This window comes from Dermochelys coriacea, chromosome 5, assembly GCF_009764565.3.
Source record: "Dermochelys coriacea isolate rDerCor1 chromosome 5, rDerCor1.pri.v4, whole genome shotgun sequence".
Classification (NCBI taxonomy): domain Eukaryota; kingdom Metazoa; phylum Chordata; order Testudines; family Dermochelyidae; genus Dermochelys; species Dermochelys coriacea.
The window spans coordinates 74,624,245-74,645,532 of NC_050072.1; the positions used below are offsets into that span (position 1 = coordinate 74,624,245).

Genomic DNA, 21,288 nt, shown 5'->3' on the forward strand with positions numbered 1-21,288 from the left:
TCTCTGATATTTAGCATTTTTCTCAGATAGTTAGTTACCTTATGGTTGGTTACCCTATAGTGTTATAGTTATTAGAAAAATTATTCCATTTGTTTTGCTTTTCTTTCTCAAGAAAAAGCAAAAGCAAACAAAAACCTCTTTTTATTCATATAGTTTTATTCATATAGTTATTCATATAGTTAGGAGATTTCTTCTCCTGGGGTTAAATTTTCATTAGTTTTGCTCATGAATGCTGGGATCCCCAAGATTCAAGAGGTGTCTCTCCTGTCATGAGGCTATTCCAAAAAGTGACAGACACTCCCAGTGCTTCCGCTGCCTCTGTGGTACTCATATCTCCAGTATGTGCAAGATCAGCACTTCCTTCAAGGGTAGATCCTGGAAAAATTAAGTTTAAACTCCTAATGATGGAGCAAACTTTATGTTCAGCTTCAGATCCTGGGGTACATAGACCTCCCAGTACAGCTAGTACCCCACCCACACTGAGATCTTGGTCACCAGAGACCGGTAGCAAGACAGGCAGCACCATGGAACTGAGTACATCTACAGTGCTGAAGTTCTCATTCATATCTGCCTATAAGCAGAAGGAGGTAAGGAGTAAATCTCCAAGAATCTCTCGGTCACCATCTCACAAGAAGGCTACAGGAAATCTCAGGTCCCAAGGGTAGTTCCATGTAGGCTCCCAGTGAGGCTGGTACTGCAAAGGCAAAGAGAAGTCAGTCCTCTAAGACAGACTCAGTACCAAGTTCAGATTCCCATACCCAGAGCAGCAGAGACATGGTTGAAAAGACCAAGCCGATCCTGGAACAATACTTGGAACCGATAACAAGAAGATAAATAATACCAAAGACTGTTTGCCTACCTGTGGTACTGAGGGAATCAGAACCAACTCACTCCCATACTAAGTGCTTGGTACCTGCTGCATCGATATCAAACCCATCCTCCACAGGTTCCCACTCAACCCAATCTTTGATACTGTTGGTACTGCAAGAGTTTAGGTACCCTAAGGATCTGATAATATCTTGTGAGCTGGAATATTTTCTGTGAATGAGTGGAGGTTTGTCATTGTCAAGGTGCTTTCAATGACCAACCCCTCTATCACCTAAAGCACCACACTCACCTTCATCTACTCTTCAAGTGGAACAGCTGTCCCCCCCCCCTACAGTATATGGAAGAGAACTCATCAGATTCTCAAATTTTGGTGCAGGTTCCCCTATCTATTCTGAGACGCATCATTCTCCCTGCTATACTAACATATTACAGGAGGATAGACTTCAAAGGATGCCCACATGGCAAGAACACAGATGGCTGCCTCCACTTTTGCCATTTGGGCCCCCTCACTGGCCTTGCTGAGATCTGTGGGCCTTCTATCACTAACAATTTACATCAAGGTCTTTGTAACATCGGAGGCAACAGAGAGGGACCCATTCTTCTCAACCCCCTTTATCACCGCATATGCCAGAGGAAGAGACCTTTGAGGAGGAAGAGGCAAGGGCTGATAAGGATGTGAAAACCTCTTACTAATATTTCCTCCACATCTCATGATGAAGTTGTCATGCCTCCATCACCTTCCATGGCAGATGACTTCAGGCAATTTCGGGAACCAAGGAAGTGGATTCTGACATGCTGCAGATTCCCTTAGTGGAGGTTCAGTAATCCTATCATAAACTCCTATATTTTACACACTTGATATTTATGAAGATTGCCGTTCTGGTCAATGAAACTTTTATGGAGCCTGCTAAGATGGTTTGGCAAACTCCAGCTACCACAACGCCTACCTGCAAGAGGGTGGATAAAAAGTATTATTTTCCAGTTAGGGAATTGGAGTATCAATCTTCTCAACAAATTCCCTAGTAGTGGAGGCCATTGATGAACAAGGCAGACAAACATAGCTCAAAGTCTACCCTGTACATGAACAACCACAAGAGACTTGATCTTTTTGGTCATAAATCCTATGTTTCAGTCACACTTCAGTTCAGAATAGCAAACCATCTGGTGTTCATGACCAAATCCAACAATTCTTTTATTGAGCATCTGCCAGAAAACATTGGGATCAGTTTAGATCTACTATACAAGAGGGTCAGCTTCCGGCAAAGACATCACTCCAGGCTCCCTTGGATGCAGCAGATACTGCAACATGGTCTATTTCCACTGCACTGGTCAGGAGAAGAGTGCCTTGGCTGCAGCTTTCGGGCTTTCCAGGAGAGGTTTGGAGTATTGTAAAAGACCTCCCCTTTGACAGTTGCAAGCACTTTGTAGGCTTGATGGATACATCTCTCCACACTTGAAAGGACTCAAGAGCTACACTGCAATCCCTAGGGATTTGCACTTCTGTAAATAAAAGGAGATTTAATAGGTCTCTGATGGCACAAAGAATACACCAAGCCCCATATTCAATATATTGTAGGCCCCTTGAACCTGCAGCCAAGAGACTAAGATAATAATATTTAATAAAAAAACCTCCTTCATCTACAGCTACATCTTCTCAGCCATCCATGTCCTCCAAGTGACAGTCTGATGGCTTGGTCAAGAGTCTCAACCATTTAACCAACATGGTCTAACAGCTGCAACATCTTATCCCCTTCCCCTTCCTGTTTAACAGTTCTCAACAAGATCAAACAAGATTGAGCCAGAGTAATATTGATTGCACCAACATGGTCAAGACAGGTCTGGTATCCCTACTTGATCACATACACTTCTGACCCTTTGTGGAGGCTTCCGATCAGTCTGACCAGTATTCTAGGACAGTAGGCAAGAACACTTCACCCCAATCTGCAGATTTTGAATCTCTAAGCCTGGTTCCTTGATGGGTCTGAGGAATTGAGACATCCTGTTTGATAGAGGTACAATCCATTTTATTAAAGAGTAGAAAAAAATCTACAAGAAATATTTACATCCAGAAATGAAAATATTATCTTTGGTGTAATAGTCATCAAATTTTGCTGACTCGCTCTCCTTTTCCCAAGGTACTGGATTACCTATTGGAACGGAAAACATTGGGTCTTTCTATGAATTCTATGAGAATTCATTTAGCACCAATAACAGTTTGTCACACACCCCTAGGGGGTTTTGCACTCTTTACTCACCCAACTATGGCAAAATTCCTAAGAAGTTTATCAAATATATCCCCACAAATCCGAGATCCTACACTGATCTGGGACTTGATCCTAGTGTTTAATTGCCTTATGAAACACACTTTTGAGCTACTAACTATGTGTTCTTTATTAGATTTCTCAACAAAGACAGCCTTCAGGGGTAGCAATCACTTCTGCCTGAAGGGTGGGAGAATTGGGGACCTTAATGACAGACTTCCCCATTTACGGTATTCACCGGAGATAAAGTGTTGCTGTGAGCACACCCAAGGTTTTTTACTTAAGATTTACTCAGAATTTCATATTAATCAAACCATTCATCTCCCATTTTTTTCTCCCCAAAACCACACCAAATATTCAAGAAGCCATATTCCATATCCTAGATGTCAGGAAGTCACTAGCCTTCTATCTAGATAGGACCAAACCATTTAAAAGATCTCCTAGCCTATTTGTATCCATTGTGGGTTTGGTAATTTCAAAACTGGGTTGTCAAAATGGATCTCTGGTTGTATTAAGATTTGTTATGACAGAACTCATGTTCAACCCCTTTCAAGAGCAATAGCACATTCCACAAGAGCACTATCTATCTCTATAACCTTACTTAAGGATGTACCAATTACAGACATCTGTAGAGTGGCAACTTGGTCATCTGTTCAGACTTTTTCTAATCATTATGCCTTGGTAACCGTGGCCAGATCAGATACTGCCTTGGACAATGTAGTTGTCTCCTCTGTATTGGACTCTATTCTGAATTGCCCACCTCCTTAATGGGAGATACTGTTCGGGAATCACCTGGAGTGGAGCACCCATAGTTCTTTATTTTCTAAAGAAAAGTGCCTTTTCATTGGTTGATATGAGGAGAAGTTACTCACCTTGTGCTGTAATTGGAGTTCTTTTAGATGTGTGTCCCTGCAGCTATTCCACTATCCATCCTTCTTCCCCTCTGCTTTGGAGTCTCCCTTGTGGGTCTTTGCAGTGGAGAAGGAAATAGGGCGGTTTACTCACGCAGCCCCATGTAACCTCGGTGCAGGGCGCAAGCATGTGTGGGGCATGTGTGGGCTGAACAGGCACTGCTACCAAAAACCTCCCTTCATAGGCACAGGTGTCCCTGAAGTGGAGCTCCCTCAGGAACACCCATCTCGAAGAACTCCAGTTACTGCACAAGGTGAGTATCCTTTCTTTTAATGGTTATATCAACCAATTCCTTTAGAAAATAACTGACGCACAAATGGTGAAGTTGATTAAAATCAAAGATTTAAATCAAGGCTTTCCACTTGGTGATTTAAATTGCCTTGATTTAAATCAACCCATCCTGCCAAAATTTATCTGAATCATAGATGTGATGAGCTCACTGCTTATCAGGCACAATGGGGAATACAGGGAAAACAGTCATGGTGGAGTGAGACTTGCTGTGAGGCGAGAGAGAAGGTGTTTCTGGGGCAACTTGATCCATACAAAAGAGTGGAAATGAGCCAGAGTTTGAGAAGGAGCCTTTCTTATCAGTAGCCAGGATGCAAAAAGTGGGGGAAACTACATGCCTAGAAGCCATGAGAGAGAGAGAGAGAGAGAGAGAAAGAAAGAAAGAGGAAAGATGTATTTTTCTGCTCCTTCCCTTCTGCATGCTCCCATAACTGGGGCAAAAGTAAGACAGAGAGAATGGAGAGCCAGAAGTACTCAGGAGTGTGAGGACAGTTGAATCTACTCTCTCTCAGCAGCTGGGAGGAAAATCCCTTTATCAAATATTTTAGTTCAGAGTGTACTTTGGTACATGACACTGTTGAGTGGTTTGGCTTGGACTTAGTTGACTTTGTTTTTCTGACTGAAAGCGGCATCCCTAGAGAGGCATAGCAGTCTCATAAGCAGTTAAAGACATGAAAGAAAACAATTCCAAAAAGCGTTTTCTAGATTATTGCAATGGTACAGCAGAGAACTAAAATATATATCTTGTAATTGCACATTGGGTAAACATAGAACAGTCATGTAAGCCTTTTACTCTTGAAAATTTTAAAGATTTTTTTTTCTGTTTAAATCAATTTAGATCTGATTGCACTGCCTGATTTTGGAGCAGGTGCTATGGAAAACTGGGGGCTAATGACTTTCCAAGAATCATCCTTGATGTACATCCCAAGTGATCAATCCGGAGGCAAAAAGTCTATGATTTGCCTAATTGTTTCACATGAGCTAGGACACCAGGCATGTGGTAAAACATTCTGTATATGTGTTTATCTATGAAGTTGCTCTTTTCCGGTTTATGTAGATGCAAAGTCTCTATTTAACATGGGAAAATAGCGACTTACATGTAAGGTGTAACAGTTGATGGTAACTAGAGGAAGGAATGCTACAGTAATAACCAAAGCCATTGTTTCAGTTGGTTGGAAGACACTTTGGTTATAAATTAACTTGGCAGATCAATATAAAAAACAAATTTCAGCATGACACAAGAACTTCCACCCAATATCTATTTATCTTGAATGAAATGCTGATTTTTGGAAATACTGATGACAGTATTAGCATTATTTGAAAAGTTGACTCAAAGGGGTCATGGATATACAGGTCTACTAATGAACCATTTGTTTATTTTCTTACAAGATACTTGGCTACCTTCCAAGAAAATACTCTACCCTAGCAATGAACATGGTATGCATATCGAGATAGAGTAATAATTCCCACAATGCATTGATGGGAGAATAGACTCCATAAACAATGTTAATTTTTAATGCGGATAGATGTAGCTATCGAAGAAGGCAAATAGTGAATGGGCTATGGAACTATAGAATGAAGGCAAGGTAAACACATTTTTATCTGTAGCTGGAACTGTTTACATAATGACCTACAGAATTTAAAATGATTTGGTTTGGAATGATAAAATAGTTTCACTTCATTTTTTACATACTTCATTTAATAATACTTTTGTCAAGAGAAAGTATTTTAAACAATAAAGTTAGCAAAAAGAGTTTAATTTGGCTAGTCCACATGCACACCCTCCTGAACTATGTTTGTTCATCTGACAGTCTGAAAAGTTAGTGTGTTTATTGAGGGCCAGTAAAATAAATATTATTACTTATTAAACATAGTTTTTAAATAAGGTAACAGACCTTAAGTATCAACAAATAACATATAATGAAATCACAAATCCCCAAACGATATATCAGATTTTTGTTAAATATAAACTGCCAACTATTAGTACATCACAGCTGTTGTAGAAGTTTTATTGCTCATCAGGATATGGATTTGCTGATTTTGGAAGTGGCTGTTTCCCCAGTTCTGTTTATCATCTACTTGACAATTTCCTTTTGTTAAGAACGAGGAAAAACAAAATAATAATATTTAATTGGAAAGAAGCTATTTTGAAAATACTTTTGTGTATTATTTGAGAAATGCCATATTTTCAAATTGTAGTCTGGCTTTCTCTGCTAGATTTACAAATGTATAAGTGACTGCTTTAATTTAAATAGAATGGAGAACTGTTTAAAATCACTGTAGGTGATTATGTTATGAAATCTCAGACCAAGGAATTAAAAAATATACAATCACTGACCTGCATCTGTGTGGCTTTTCTCAAGTTGTATCTTTGCACTACTGAATTTCCACCAACTGGAAAAAATTATAGCATTTGATTTGTGATAATGTATACACATTAAATAAAGTCACACTGTTCTCTTGATCATTCATGTCTGTTTAACATATAGGAATGAAAGCATCAGTTCAAAGAAATGCAATCTGAAACATTTTTTCTTTTCTATTTAAGTGGTTTGGAAATCTGGTTACCATGAATTGGTGGAATGATCTATGGCTTAATGAAGGATTTGCATCTTACTTTGAATACATTGGTGCTAGCTACATGGAACCCAGACTACCACTGGTAAGTACCAAAGCTGAATGTTAACGCTTTCCCCTTACAACCTATATTATTGTCCTGATCCTACACCAGTGAGGTGCAGTCAGTGGGAGCTTTCCTACTGTCTTTAATGGGCTCATGGTCAGTTCCAGTATAACTTTAAATGAAAATAATATAGATATTGTGTATAGAGTGGTGTGAATAACTGATTTTTCGGTTCTCTGGCTGTTCCAAAAAGTAAAAATAAAATTCATTTTGGATCAAACAAAATATTTAATTTGACCTGAAACCTAATGTTTCATTTCATTTTAGTTTTTAAAACATTTTAAAATAAAATTGAAAAAAATTTGAATGAAGAGTCATTTTGAATTAAAAAAATCAACGTTTCATTTCAACATTTTCTAAATGAAACCTTTCAATTTTTTCAGATTTTTTTTTAACCAAAATAATTTGGCACATTCAGCATGAATGCACAAAATGTTTCTGCTGACCCAAATCTGCATTTTTTTTGTTGGGGGGGGGGAAAGTTTCAGCAAAAACATTTCACCTATCTCTAATGATTTGTGTATATAATAGAGAGACAAATGTTGGCTCACAATTGCATCTGCTCTTTCAGCAGCACAGAGATAACATTTCAATATTTGCTTTGAATCTGTCTGTTACTATACATTCATTTTGTAATGATATTCACTATACCTAATTGATATAGGTGGGTTTGGTTTTGTAGTCTGTTTGTACATAGCTATGCAGCTTGTAATAATCTTTCTTGCACTCATGTTATATTAAGAGAGATAATAGGACATAACATTTTAGAACGTGTCTCATCTATTCACAATAATCTAATGTGATTAATCATGACTGTCAAAAATGCAAAGCTGTAAATGTAATGTAAATTTGTAAAATGTAAATTTTTCTTTACTATGTGAGGTGGGGGTACTCCACATACATGATTCCTGAGAAGCTCTTGCTTGTTTATTAACTATGTGATACAATTAATGTAATTCTCTCTAAACTAAAAAGTTTAGTATTTTGTATGTAAATGACTCCACAGCTGATAATGTAAATGTAAACTTATGTTTGAGACTATGGAGACATTGATGACAACTCCATAGTTAAGGTTGTGTTGAGTTTTTCTTTTTAAAACAGGATTTCATTCTCTGCTAGGGATGAAAATTAGTGTTTGTGATCACCAAAATTACCACTTGCTCTTTAAGCTTGTGCTTAAATTAATGCACCACTTAAGTACTTTGCTGAATTGGAAACTATTACAGGCATGTCAAATACATTCTTGAGAGGATCAAATCAGATTTTTAGGCCATGGAATCTACTAGTGTGCAACTTTGGACTTCCAGAACAGTTTGCTTGTTCTGTATAAAGCAGAATTTAATAGCACAGGAACATATAAAGGACTACATTTTAAGAATGAAGCCTTTGCCTCTTTTTTTGTAGATGCAGTTTGTCCTTGTAAAAGTCTGCGCCTGTAACTTCGTGACACAAAATGTATTGCAAATCAAAGCACTTAACATCATTAGTTATGCGTACAGCTACAGATTTGTGTCTGGAATCCGATAATTGCAGGTACCTGCAATAAGGGTTTTCACCTACAATTCGAATGCAGTTAAAAAATTACAAGCACAAATTGCATCTGCAACATTTCAAAATTTGGCTCCCAAAATTGTTTGCAAAATGCAAATAATCTGCAAATAAATAAGTTGACTGCTCTTAAAAGCCTGTCTCCTCCTCTTTGGTAGTGCAGGTGTTCAAAGAGACCTGCAGTGTTTTAAAAACACATGAAATAAAAGAACACCTACTTGCAGACCCACATTAGTAGCTGAACCTCCAGGTAGACTTAAAATGACAAATACATGTTCAAAGAAAACAGATGAACGTAAGTTTCTTCTTTACTTTCCTGAGTATGAGACTTGGCTTCAGGTCTCTGGGGTGACAGTTGTAAATTGTCACAATTTCATTAAAATTAAGGAAACTAAGCTGATTTACACCAGCTGAGGATCTGGCTTTCCACATTTGCTATCCAGAGACATCTGAAGCACCTAAAACTGCAGTCCTTTGGATGGCTATTGTGTTATTTAGTCTTTCAACATAGTAAACGGAGAACACTGAATGTGTCTTTCCAGATACATGAAGCAAGAACTGATTGTACTCGAAATGTAAATATATAATTCATTTTTACTTTTTGCAATTTTTGTTGCATTTAATAATTTTTAAATTTTTTCTTAAATCGTAAAACTTTAGTCCTCTTCATGAGACCCAAACCTGCCATCCTTCTGTGTGCAGAACTCCTACTACCTTCAATGGTAGTTCCACCTGTGGAGGATATGCAGGATCAGGCCCCTGATGCCCTTTATTCGGGGGTAAAGTTGCTTCCTTTTGAGGGGAAAAAATGAACGGAAAGGAAAATGTTGGCTTGTATGTCGTCTGTGTGGTTTATACAATTGGAATTCATTGAAATGAGAGTCTCTTTTAATTTTCAGAATAAAATCTTTTATTATCACATGTTACAACCTGTTTTAAGGGAAGATAAAGAAATAGCAGCTCGGTCATTATCAGCAAGAGAAGAAAAAATCAAAGGAACGTTTTCACTAATTGGCCTATTTGATATCTTCACTTACAGCAAGGTAAAAAAGAAAATCAAATAGTTTGCTTTTATGTACTGTCCAACAATTTTGTAAAACACAGATTTAAAAAGAACCAGCAAAATATTTTATTGCAAAACTACAATTGTTTAGTTATCTTTTCTTCTAAGATTTAATTTCCATAGTTCCATTTTTCGTTTAGTTATAAACACAAGCACATTGGGTGTTGCAAAAGTATTCATCTACAGGAAAGCGTAAATATGAATGCATTTGCTATGTATCATAAGTATTCAAAGTCAAAATAGAAATGATCAGTGTCACTTACAAAAATATGGCTTGAATATCAGTCATTGAATGGTTAAAGTTTATTTAAATAAACTCATGTGTTCAAACATCTTTTTTGTTCCATAGGGGGCCTCCATTATCTGGATGCTTTCCAGCTTTCTGACTGAGAGACTGTTTATCAAAGCACTCAATGTGAGTTTAAAAAACTAAACTTCTTCATCTGGGTTTATCAGTTTGAAAATAACAATGAGCATGAATGAGTTTTTCTTTTTCTGATTTTTTTTTATTAAAGCTTAATGAACTCTGATGTTTATATTTGTTTCATTGCAGTCATACCTGAAAGCATTTTCCTTTTCAAGTGTTAACCAAGATGATCTGTGGACTCGCATACAAATGGTACTTACCATGTCTTGTTAGTACTTTTGCTTTAATGGTTGGAATGGGCCAAATTCTGCTCATATATCAACTGTGGAACTTTGAAGTGGAATTTATCTACTCCTAACCTAGTTCCTACACACCTCCCCCATCCCCTGAATTCACTTTGCAGGCCTTTTGTGGCAGGATATTTGATGGGAGAGATTAGGGACAAAGGGTATGTCTACACTGAAATTAAAAACCGCAGCTGGCCCGTGCCAGTTGACTTGAGCTTGTGGGGCTCGAGCTAAGGGTTGTTTAATTGCAGTGTAGACGTTCAGGCTCATGTTGCAGCCTGAGCTCTGAGATCCTCCCACCTCGCAGGGTCCTAGAGCCTGGGCTCCAGACTGAGCCTGAACGTCTACACTGCAATTAAACAGCCCCTTAGCTCGAGCCCCACAAGCCCAAGTCAGCTGGCACAGGCCAGCTGTGGATTTTTAATTGCAGTATAGACATACTCTAAAGGGCCAGAGAGGAGGTCTGTGCACTTGCCTCTGCCTACACAAACCTGCATAGATTATTCTTGCTCTGAATACATTTTGTAATCTTTCACTTGGCCATTTAATTGGATAATCTTTTCTTACAGAGAGACAAGGTGGGTCTGGTAATATATTTTATTGGACCTTGTGTTGGTGAGAGAGACAAGCTTTCGGGCTTACATGGGACTCTTCTTCAGGTCTAGGAAATGTACTTAGAGTATCACAGCTAAATACCAGGTGGAGCAGATTTTTTTATCATAAGTAGTAAACATATTTTAAGGGACCATTCAAGGTGAAGTGGCTCATTAACAGCTCTCCAGTCATAAAGGGGAAATAAAAGCTGGGCAGTGGGGGTTTAAATGGATTATAAATTGTTGTAATAACCACCCCCTCAGCTTTTTTCTCTCTCCAACAGAAATTGGTCCAATAAAAGATATTACCTCAGCTACCTTGTCTCTTTAATATTCTGGGTCCAAACACAGCTACAACAACACTGCATATAAACTTTTCTGATCTTTATTTCTGTGTAACTTTAAAATCTTTTTTTATACCTTCACTTTGATACATAATAAATATTTTGTCTTGGACAATATTTTAAATTTAGTTTATTTATCATATGTCACTAAAGGGTCAGGATTTATCCATGTATATTACTATGAGGGCCCAACACTTCAGGGAAACTCCCCACCATCAATATTTGATAAAAGTCTGAATAAAACTGGACTCTAAGAAAACAAATATTAATAATGGATTTTTATTAATGGATTTTTATTATAATGTCTGTACCAGAATTTCTGTGGAGAATGATTCCATCATGCTACAACAGAGTCTTATCTTAAGAACAGAGGATTATATTCTCATATGGCATAAATTGGTGTAGGAGTATTGAAAGCAATGGAGCTACGCCAGTTCCCACTAGTTGAGAATCCAGCCCAGAATCAGTTGTCAGGGGTTACATTATTTATTTAATTAGTTAGTTAGTTTTCATAGTGTCTATCTTATATTCTAGGTGCTTTACATGAATTGAATAAACATCCCATACCACAAATTGTGTCTATCATTAACCACCCAAAGGTGCGGATATATTGAAATGAAAAAGAAAAAGGTAAAGAATCAAGTTACAAGAATTAGAAATGTCATTGCAATACTTTAGATTTCCCTAAAGAGTTGGGTCCTCTATAGGTTAGTGACAATAATGCTTTTTTTCGGTTAGTTACAATGATTCTCAATATAAAATACATATGAATGAAGATTAAGCTATTATAATTTCTCAAATACGTTACTACATCCCCCAGCGTGTTGCTGGGATCAGTGTATAAATAAACGTTTCATAAATGTTTCTAATTCAGCCCTTTCTTGAAGGTTGTAGATGCACAGAATGAAGTTCAGTTGCCAGCATCAGTAAAAAATATAATGGACTCCTGGACATGCCAAAATGGATTTCCAGTTTTAACATTAAATCTGTCCACCGGCATTATCAGTCAGGAACAATTTTATAATAAAAGGACAGAAAACAATACTACTTACAAGTATGTTTAGTTCATATTTTTAGCATTTAGGATACGTTTACCTTTTATTGCAGAAAAATATTGCATTAGCACATTATGTTTTGAACAGCTGTTTGTTTTTTCCCTTAGAATTGTCAAATGAAATCCGTTTGAGACATGAGTTTGAAGTGGTATTGCATGCAATTCCCTTTTCCAATTCCCCCTTGGGTAGCAACTATGCAAGGCCATTATGTGGCTGCAAAAGACAGACACAGAGACCAAGATCTTCCAAAATGGGTGACTAACTTTAGTAGCAGTAGCTTTGGTGCCCTTTTGCAGAAGGCTGGTGTGCTGCTCAGTGAGCACCCGGGGTCTCTTGTCTGCACAGAACACTTTTTAGCAAACATGTTTCTGAAAAAAGGAGTTTGGTGCCAGGAAGGGAATGAAGAGTAATGAAAGGAGAGAATGTAGGAGGATAAAATCACTGTTAGAAGAAGGAAAGTAATCCCCAGAGAAAGATTCTACTATCTGAGAATCTGCCAAAGGACTAAGCTAAATCTTGGCCCTATTGGATTTAAAGCCAAAACTCCCTTTTATCTTCAGTTAGACCAGGAGTTGATCCAACTTGAGTACTAACATCGGCAAAGATATAGTGCATCAGAGAGGGGAAAGGAGCAGCTGGAATTTTAAGAAATTACTTGCAATCTTATTCAACATCAGTTTAGAGCTTGTTTCCTTAACTATAAGAATTAATTAAATTGTCCAATTTTGTTTTTTGTTAAGTAACACATGGATTGTTCCTATTTCTTGGATAAGAAATGGATCTGCACAACCCTTAGTCTGGCTAGATAAAAGTAGCAGTAAGTAATGTTTTTGTTCATACATGTAAAAAAAAAAGCCTATAAGCTTTTATAAACGTGAGCTATATTTGAATTAGATAAGAAAGGATAAAAAACTCAATAAAAAAATCCACATTAATCTGCTTTAGTTATATCGCATGTTAAAATAAGTACATTTTCAAATAAAGAAAAATGATGTGCAAAAATCTGTTGTAACTGTAAAAGTACTATTTTAATCACACAATAGAATGGACATTGTGAGATAAGATTTCCATAACAACTTGAAATCTGCTATTTTGTACAGAGAGACAAACTCTGAGGTCCTATTCAGGTTTTACTCATTCCTTACTCAGGCTGCTTCCACTGACTTCAGTGGGAGTTTCTCCTGGACTGAGGAAGGACTTCAGGATTTGGCCATTATCAAAGGGTCATAATCATATAATACCTAAATACTGTAAATAACTCTGTGGTGTAACTCAAAATGCCACATTTGTACATCTAAGCAAACTGAAAAGGTGCAGTTTCAACAGTACTTAATTTAATTTGTTTATATAATTTTAAGGGAGGAGCAGAATTAAAATTAATCTTAAAAAATGAAACTGCACATGCATCCTCAGTCATAAAAAGGTGCAATTCCTTTTCATTTTACTATTCTGCAATAAACAGGTACACTTAGACAGAGATAAGGGTATAATCATTGCTACTTTAAACAAAAAGAAGCTTCATTAGATTACTGCCATTCTAAAAACCTAAATATTTGAAAGTTTGGACATTTTGAATTAACGTTCTAGAAACAGCCTTCATTCTAACCTTTACTCCACCACACTATGAACCATCTATATGAGGCAGACATATGCTTCTTCAAATACTTTTTTCAGTTCCTCAGTACATAATAATGATAATGTAATACACTGTATATCTATGTCAACACTCCTCTGTTCTGTCTTTGGAGTGGGTGTGGTAAGGTCAAAAGCTGTTAATCTATTTTGTATAATGAGAGAGAGGGCTATCAAAGTGAATATCTAGCCACAGGTGGGTGGAGGAAGCAGATAAATAAAATGGTATTTATTCACCCCAGAGAATACTTGTACTTTTCAATTTAAAATTCAATAAGCCACTGCATGAATGACAAGTTAGCAAATTAGGGCTGTTGCAGGAAAGCTATGTTAAGCAGTGGTCACTTTGAAGGTGCTATACTAAGTTCAGTGCTATGGATTAAACTTGTTGTAGGGTTAAAGAAAGGCTCCACTCCCTCACCCATCAACCTGTCACACATTCTCCTATGTGCAGCTCTTAGAATGACCAAACATCCCCATGAATTAGCATTTGGAGCATCTGTCTGAAGAAAATAAAATACTGCACATATTCAGTAGTTCCTTTAAAAATATTGGAACTTGTACTTGAAAACCAAATGTCTTCAAATCTATCAAAGTCAATAGGCCTCATTCAAGGCTACTGACACACCAAGTCTAAAGTTTTAAAACAAAGCCAATTCAGATTTGCTGTGCCAAAGTACAAAAGAAAGTGACTGAATGTTTTCTTAAAAGATTTTCTTAAAAACACTTTTTCGCACAAAGCATTCAAATAGCTAAATTAATTATCATGAAACTTATCTCACACTTACTCACCTAAAATAGAAATCATTTCTGGGTGAAACCAATTATAAAAATTTCAGCTCAAAAGTGTTTTGTGGAAATAGTTTAGGCAGAGGCCACTCAATACAATCTGCTACCCTAGGTAACACTTCTGTGTGCTGCCCCCCCCACTACTCAAATTTGGCCCAGCCACCTCCCCATCATGACAGGGGTTGGGGAAAATTTGAGCAAGTGGTGTTACAACCTGACACATGGAGTCACAGTGCTGCTCAAATTTGGCTCAGACACCACTTCATCATGATAGAGGAGCTATGGCCCTAGGCAGCTGCCCAGAAATCTGCCACCCTACGCAGCAGCTTAGGTGGTCTATAGCTAGAGTGGCCTCTGGGTTTACACATGTGAAAGTAAGGATTTAGGATGGAAGTGAAGTTTCAACTTTAATTGTAGCACGTTTACTGTAATGGCATAACTATGTATTAGGAGTAAACTTTTAAAAAGCACCTACTTGACTTAGGAACCTGTTTTAAAATTTTTCACATGCTTCTTCCCACCCTTTGTGTTTTGTTTAGTGACAGTGTTTAGAGCCCAATCCTGTATTCCGCACTCACTCACTCAAAAGACCCATTTAAAACCTGATTCTGCAGTCCTTATTCCCGTACTTACTGTCATACTACTTGCATCAGTACTACTCCATGATCTTATCTAAACTAGGGGAAAAGGTTGGATTTTTTGTTTTGTTTTTGTTTCTTTTAAATCAGGTTAGCTTAACTACAGTTGAAACAGTTGAAGCACCTTGTGTAGGTGCAGTTTTAACACCTTTTAAAATTGTTTTAGCTGCTCAATGTCTATGCTAGATTCCAGCTAGGTAACTAGTTAAGTAACTCAATTTTTTAAACCACACTTTTTTCCTAGTCTAGGAAGACTCAGATGAGTATCGATGGCAGAATCAGGCCCTTGATGAGTGATCAGACAGTGTAAGAACTGAAAGATTGGGCCTTGTATTTACAACAAAACTATTTAGTTGGATGTTTGCTATGGCTGCATAAGTTTACCCATTCTGATGCCCCCACAATTGTTTGGATTTATATTTGAATGCTGATAGGGAGGCAATTCTAATCTAAGATAACTGTGAGCCCTGTTATGGCTTGAAGATAGAGGCCCACAGAGGGAGCAGTGTGGAAGCACACTGCTCCAGGGAAAAGTCCAGATGTATTGAGCCTCAGGTGGACACAGTTTCTCCCAGAGATCTTGGCACACAGGCAGAGCGAGTCTCCATCCATTAGGAGGATGAATCATTAATTCCACAACACTGCCAGCCAGTCAGCTCCTTTAGTCAGTGAAGGTACAAGGTGAGTCCATGGCTCTGCCTCCTCCCTGCCTCCTTTGCAAAATTCCTTAAAGGGATAAGTTCTTGTGTTCTGTAGAGCATAGAGAATGCAATTGGACCTGATGCATGTGGGGGTCTCCTTCTGGCCCCGCCCTCCGCCACTATACCAAATCAAGGGCCGGGCACAATCTGGCTCCACATGTGAGCTTGTAACTCATAAAATCTTGAGAAACTGGCTCAGCTTTTTTGCCTCATGCATAGTAGCAATATAGTTTAATGATGTACTGATGCACATGCACATATATCAGATTAAAACTGAGCCCATATTTCATAGCAGTGTATAACATTCTGCACACCTGCATTAGTGATTGGTAAAATGATACAGCCTTTCCATTTTCAAATGTCCCCACAGAAATGTTTCCTGAAATGCAAATATCAGATTCAGAACATGACTGGATTTTGTTAAATATGAATATGACTGGGTACTACAGAGTTAATTATGATCCATTACATTTGAAGAGATTAGCACAACTGCTTGAAAAAGACCCAAAGGTAAGATAACTTGTTTATCAATGATGTAAACAAATTCTATACAATCAATTTCTTATTGCAATCATTACCAGTAGTTACTTTAACTGATAATTGAAAACTAGTGCATCAAATGCAAAGGGGCCAAATCTGTGCCCATTAAAGTTACTGACAAAATTCGGTTTGACTTTAGTGGGAACAAAAGTGGGACTAAAATAGCTTTTCATTTCAAGTGTGTGCTGAAAATTTTTTCATTATCCTAGGACCAGATTCTACCTGTAAAGCTGTCTTAATCAGTCCTGGAAGGATCTCCCAGGGTAAGGAGGTTCTTCCATGACTTCAAGCCATTGCAAAACCTTACCATTGTATGGGTATTGCTGGGATTTAGCTGCACTTAGAGCTGATGGAAAACATTCTGACAGAACACTTTTCCCATCAGAAAATCCTGATTTGATGGAACTGAATCATTTCACCAGAATGTGTTGATTTCATCAAAACTTCTGATGAAACTCTCCCTGACTCCCTAGTCAGTGGTCTCTGTGTCTGCTCAGTTCCCTGTGGACTTGGGCAGATCTGAGAGGCAGCAGCCTGGGGAGTTGGGTCACCAGGAACAAGCTGAAAAATTTCCATTGGGGTTCTCCCAAAATGGAAGTATTTTCAGAGTTTTCCCTCCCATGAAAAATTTCAATTTTTTTGCAGGAGGAAAATTCCGTTTTCCAGTCACTTCTACCAGTGTTCTGCTAATCCCTGGTTGTCATTTCAGCACCTTGTGACCAATGACAGCCAATATAACTTAGAGCAGTTTCATGCTGCTCTAACTTACATCAGAGAACTGGCTGAGCACAGCTTGGGCTCAGGATAAAGGGAGCGTAGAGATGAGCTTTAAGGTACCTTTACATTCTGCATGGTGTAGCCCAACCCAAATGGATTGCTTTTTAATTACACAGTTTTGAAAATGTAAAGACCAAAGCCAATTAAAAAGTTCAATAGGGCCAAATCAACCCCTCTGCTTCTGCTACAAAGTATAGGAAACAATGGCCAATATTGGCATGGGAATGGGGAGGCATGGAAAGGAGAAATGCCTCCTATTGGTATCGCTTTCTTGACTTTATGGAAACTGCTCTGGAGGGTGGGGTGGCAAGATTGGAGACAGCAGGGAGGGCTGAGAGTACAGCTGCTCTAAGATGCATACTTTTCCTTTCCTTCAAACCTGTATGGATTTCCTGATCAAGCAAATTCTGAAAGTCAGCATAAATTTAGGTGGGCTCCCAATCCATGCTTTGAATCCTCTGTTGGCATTCATCACTGAGAGAAGCCATGGGGACATGACAGAGCCATACTGCTATGCAGGCAGGAGAGAGATAAGCAGGAGCCAGGAGTTTTGACACAAATGGACCTGGACTCTGGTAAATGCTAGATTCACCTGGATTTCAGATTCCTTGGACCAATCCTCCACCCCCACACAAGTTCCCTTGAGGCTGGTGGAGAAACTCTACCAAAGGAACAGTGTGAAAGAAGTTTGCAATTTAATTCCATTATATAGGTTTAACCCACAAAATTGCCCAATGACATTTATGCTAAGAGATATGATAGCATTTAAATATCTAGACACTACTCCTGTAACTAGAAATAGGGAGGAAAAATGCATGTGTAGAGGAGAATCATATAGTAAGAGGGTGGGCAAGTTGTGCTCTTACTCTGCTTCTTGGTTGCATAATTTGCATAATATACATAAATGATGGCGGGATAGGTGTCTTTTCCACAGCTGCTGGGTGCATAGTCTGTTTTGCACCAGAATGAGGAGCCTGTAGTTCTTTTTACATATTCTGGTTACAACATAAATAATATTTGCACTTCACATAATCCAGTACAGGATAAGACCAAAGATTTACTCAATGGAGAACAAAATTACTAATTTGAGTTCTGCTTATGGTCTCCTGTAGCCAGAACAACTCAGAATTCAGAACAAATGTAAGACACTCTAGTCTGGACTGGTGTGAGTACTTGATTATGAATTGGAGTCTCAAAAAGGAAAAAACTGATTGTCAAGCTGAAGAAATCAGGATTTATTTTAGATACTGTAGAGCTTCGTTACTTTAATTTGCAATATTGCACATACTTAAGAGGATTTTTCATGCTTAGCAGTTCATTAGCTGTTGCAAATGGGTACCAGATGTAGAATTTTTTAAATCTACATACACAGAAAAATTTTTTCTTAAAGGCACATCGAGTAAATTATTTCAGCTCAAAATATGGGACCAAATCCTGCCATCCTTACTCAGGCAAAGCTTCCACTGAAGTCTATAAAGTTTGGCTTGAGAAAAGACTGCAGTGTTTGTCCCGGACTTTCAAAATGTAACTAAGTATGCTTTTCCTCAAAATGATATGTTTAATCTACTAACACCACATGAGTGCTTTCTGCAGGCTATTCCAGTTGTCAACAGGTTACATTTGATGGACGATGCTTTTACATTGGCACAGTGAGTATATTTTGATTCTATGATAGAAAATTATTATTAATGCGCTATTACATGACATTGTTATACTTCACATTCCTATTTTGACTTCGCTCCTTTGTCTCCATATATACCCTGTAAAGAAGACAGACTTCACCAGGGAACAGTTGGAAAAAAACCCATTAGGTCATCATCCATCCCCTGGCCAGTGCAGAGTAGTTCCTTATGGTATCTTTTCTAACCATTTATCCCAGCTCATATGTTTCAAGCAGTGGAGCTGCCACAACTTCCATCAGGAGACTTTTCTACAAGCTAATATAGATCCCCAATCAGAATCTTTCTTGATGTTGCGCCTAAATTTCCTTTTTCTTACTTCATCTCATTGTTCCTAGCTGATGGCTTATCTTAAGTGATCACTCTCCTTACAGTGTGTATGATAAACCCATTGTTTCATGTTCTCTGTGTGTGTGTATATAAATCTCTCCTCTGTTTTTACCACCAAATGCATCCGATGAAGTGAGCTGTAGCTCACGAAAGCTTATGCTCTAATAAATTTGTTAGTCTCTAAGGTGCCACCAGTACTCCTTTTCTTTTTGCGAATACAGACTAACACGGCTGCTACTCTGAAACCTGTATTCAACAAGTGAGCTGTAGCTCACGAAAGCTTATGCTCTAATAAATTTGTTAGTTTCTAAGGTGCCACAAGTACTGCTTTTCTTTCTGTTCCTGTTAAGTGATCTTCAAACTACTTGTAGATGTCCCTCTTTCATTACTGACACTGATAGAGACAGTTCGGGGGGTGAGATTGCCCTGACAAGTGTTGGGATTCTGCAAAAAAAAAAAAATATAAAACTTAACTTACCTTCACAGCTCCCTACTCTCCCACTCCCCCTGGAAAAACTCCTTTAAGGGATATCTAGGTCCTGCTGCAGGTGGGGGCATAACAGTTTCATTGGAGTCATGTTGCCAGGGATCTAGGGAAAACAGCAGGGAGCCCAGGAGTCAATGGTTGTCCCTGTGCCTCCAGCAGATACCTGAGATCCACAAAGTTATCAGAGTCACTGTGGTCTATAGGTAGGCAAAGCACCCCCACAACATTGGAGGAGTTTGGAGGGAACCCTGTGAGGGGAACCTTAGAGTTTTCCTCCCCCCCACTTTCTGTAAGTTTTCCCACCAGAGGGCACAGTCTGGCCTGTAGTAAGGAATTTGTAAAATGTGCTCCTCATATATAATTATGGCAGGGCTTCCCATGGAGGGTCTTGGATGGGCCCTCTGCAAAAGAGTGAAGTTTAGCCTAGTGTGTATTGGTGATATTCTAATGAATGAATAATTAATTAATTTAATTAATTAATATTTTTTAAATATCCCTGAATTACCATTTAATTGTTTATGCTTTTCGGATAATGGTTATTCCCCAAAGCAGTTTATAATGAAAATCTGTTGTTCGAATATTTTAAAAAGACTATAAATAATGTATCTCCAAAATGTTATTACATAAAAAATAGAGGGAATCTTCACTTTATCCTGGTGAGGATGTTAATTGGCGGGATCCTGCCAACACACCTTAGTGTAGTGTGCTTAATGTTTTGAGTTAGTTGAGCAGTCCCATTGGCTCTTGATAATAACACTTGGCTCAGCAGTATGTGTTTGCAGGATCAGACTCTTAAACTGGCCACTATTGTATTATATTTATTCTCATTGTCTGTCTTCTTTCCTAGACCCCACGGTATCTAGATGTTTATTCATCAGTTATCTAAATATACTGCTGTTCAAATGTGTGTTTGACTTGAATACCTATGCTCAGTTCTGTATTTTTTTTTTTAAATAGGGCTGGATATATTGAGATTGAGTCTGTATTTGAACTAACAAAGTACCTTGCCAAAGAAGATGAAATGTTTGTGTGGTATACAGTACTGTCAAACCTAATACCTGACAATTTGGAAAATATTCTGAACAACTATGAATTATATCCATTTTTAAAGGTATCATCTTTCTTTGTTAAATATTGAACACTTTAGACCAGTGGTTCCCAAACTTGTTCCACCGCTTGTGCAGGGAAAGCCCCTGGCGGGCCGGGCCACTTTGTTTACCTGCCGCGTCCGCAAGTTCAGCCGATCGCGGCTCCCAGTGGCCACAGTTCGCTGCTCCCGACCAATGGGAGCTGCTGGAAGTGGCAGCCAGTACGTCCCTCAGCCCCCGCCGCTTCCAGCAGCTCCCATTGGCCTGGAGCAGCGAACTACAGCTACTGGGAGCCGCGATCGGCCGAACCTGCAGATGCGGCAGGTAAACAAACCGGCCCGGCCCGCCAGGGGCTTTCCCCTGCACAAGTGGCAGAACAAGTTTGGGAACCGCTACTT

The 21,288-nt window shown here is 38.4% G+C and overlaps 1 protein-coding gene across 4 annotated transcripts in view; it reads left to right on the forward strand.

The window, feature by feature from the left end:
* The window catches only part of LVRN (laeverin), a 63,315-nt gene that overhangs the window by 25,304 nt on the left and 16,723 nt on the right, over nucleotides 1-21,288 (forward strand). For all 4 annotated transcript variants that reach the window (XR_006281512.1, XR_006281511.1, XM_043514873.1 and 1 more), the window contains exons 5-14: nucleotides 5,128-5,282; nucleotides 6,838-6,951; nucleotides 9,420-9,563; nucleotides 9,933-9,998; nucleotides 10,137-10,202; nucleotides 12,062-12,228; nucleotides 12,970-13,046; nucleotides 16,360-16,499; nucleotides 18,900-18,955; nucleotides 20,760-20,913. Coding sequence is in view for 2 of the 4 variants with exons in the window: in XM_043514873.1 (XP_043370808.1) it covers nucleotides 5,128-5,282; nucleotides 6,838-6,951; nucleotides 9,420-9,563; nucleotides 9,933-9,998; nucleotides 10,137-10,202; nucleotides 12,062-12,228; nucleotides 12,970-13,046; nucleotides 16,360-16,499; nucleotides 18,900-18,955; nucleotides 20,760-20,913 (1,139 nt within the window). In the remaining 2 variants the exon portion in view is untranslated. The remainder of the gene's footprint in view (nucleotides 1-5,127; nucleotides 5,283-6,837; nucleotides 6,952-9,419; nucleotides 9,564-9,932; nucleotides 9,999-10,136; nucleotides 10,203-12,061; nucleotides 12,229-12,969; nucleotides 13,047-16,359; nucleotides 16,500-18,899; nucleotides 18,956-20,759; nucleotides 20,914-21,288) is intronic.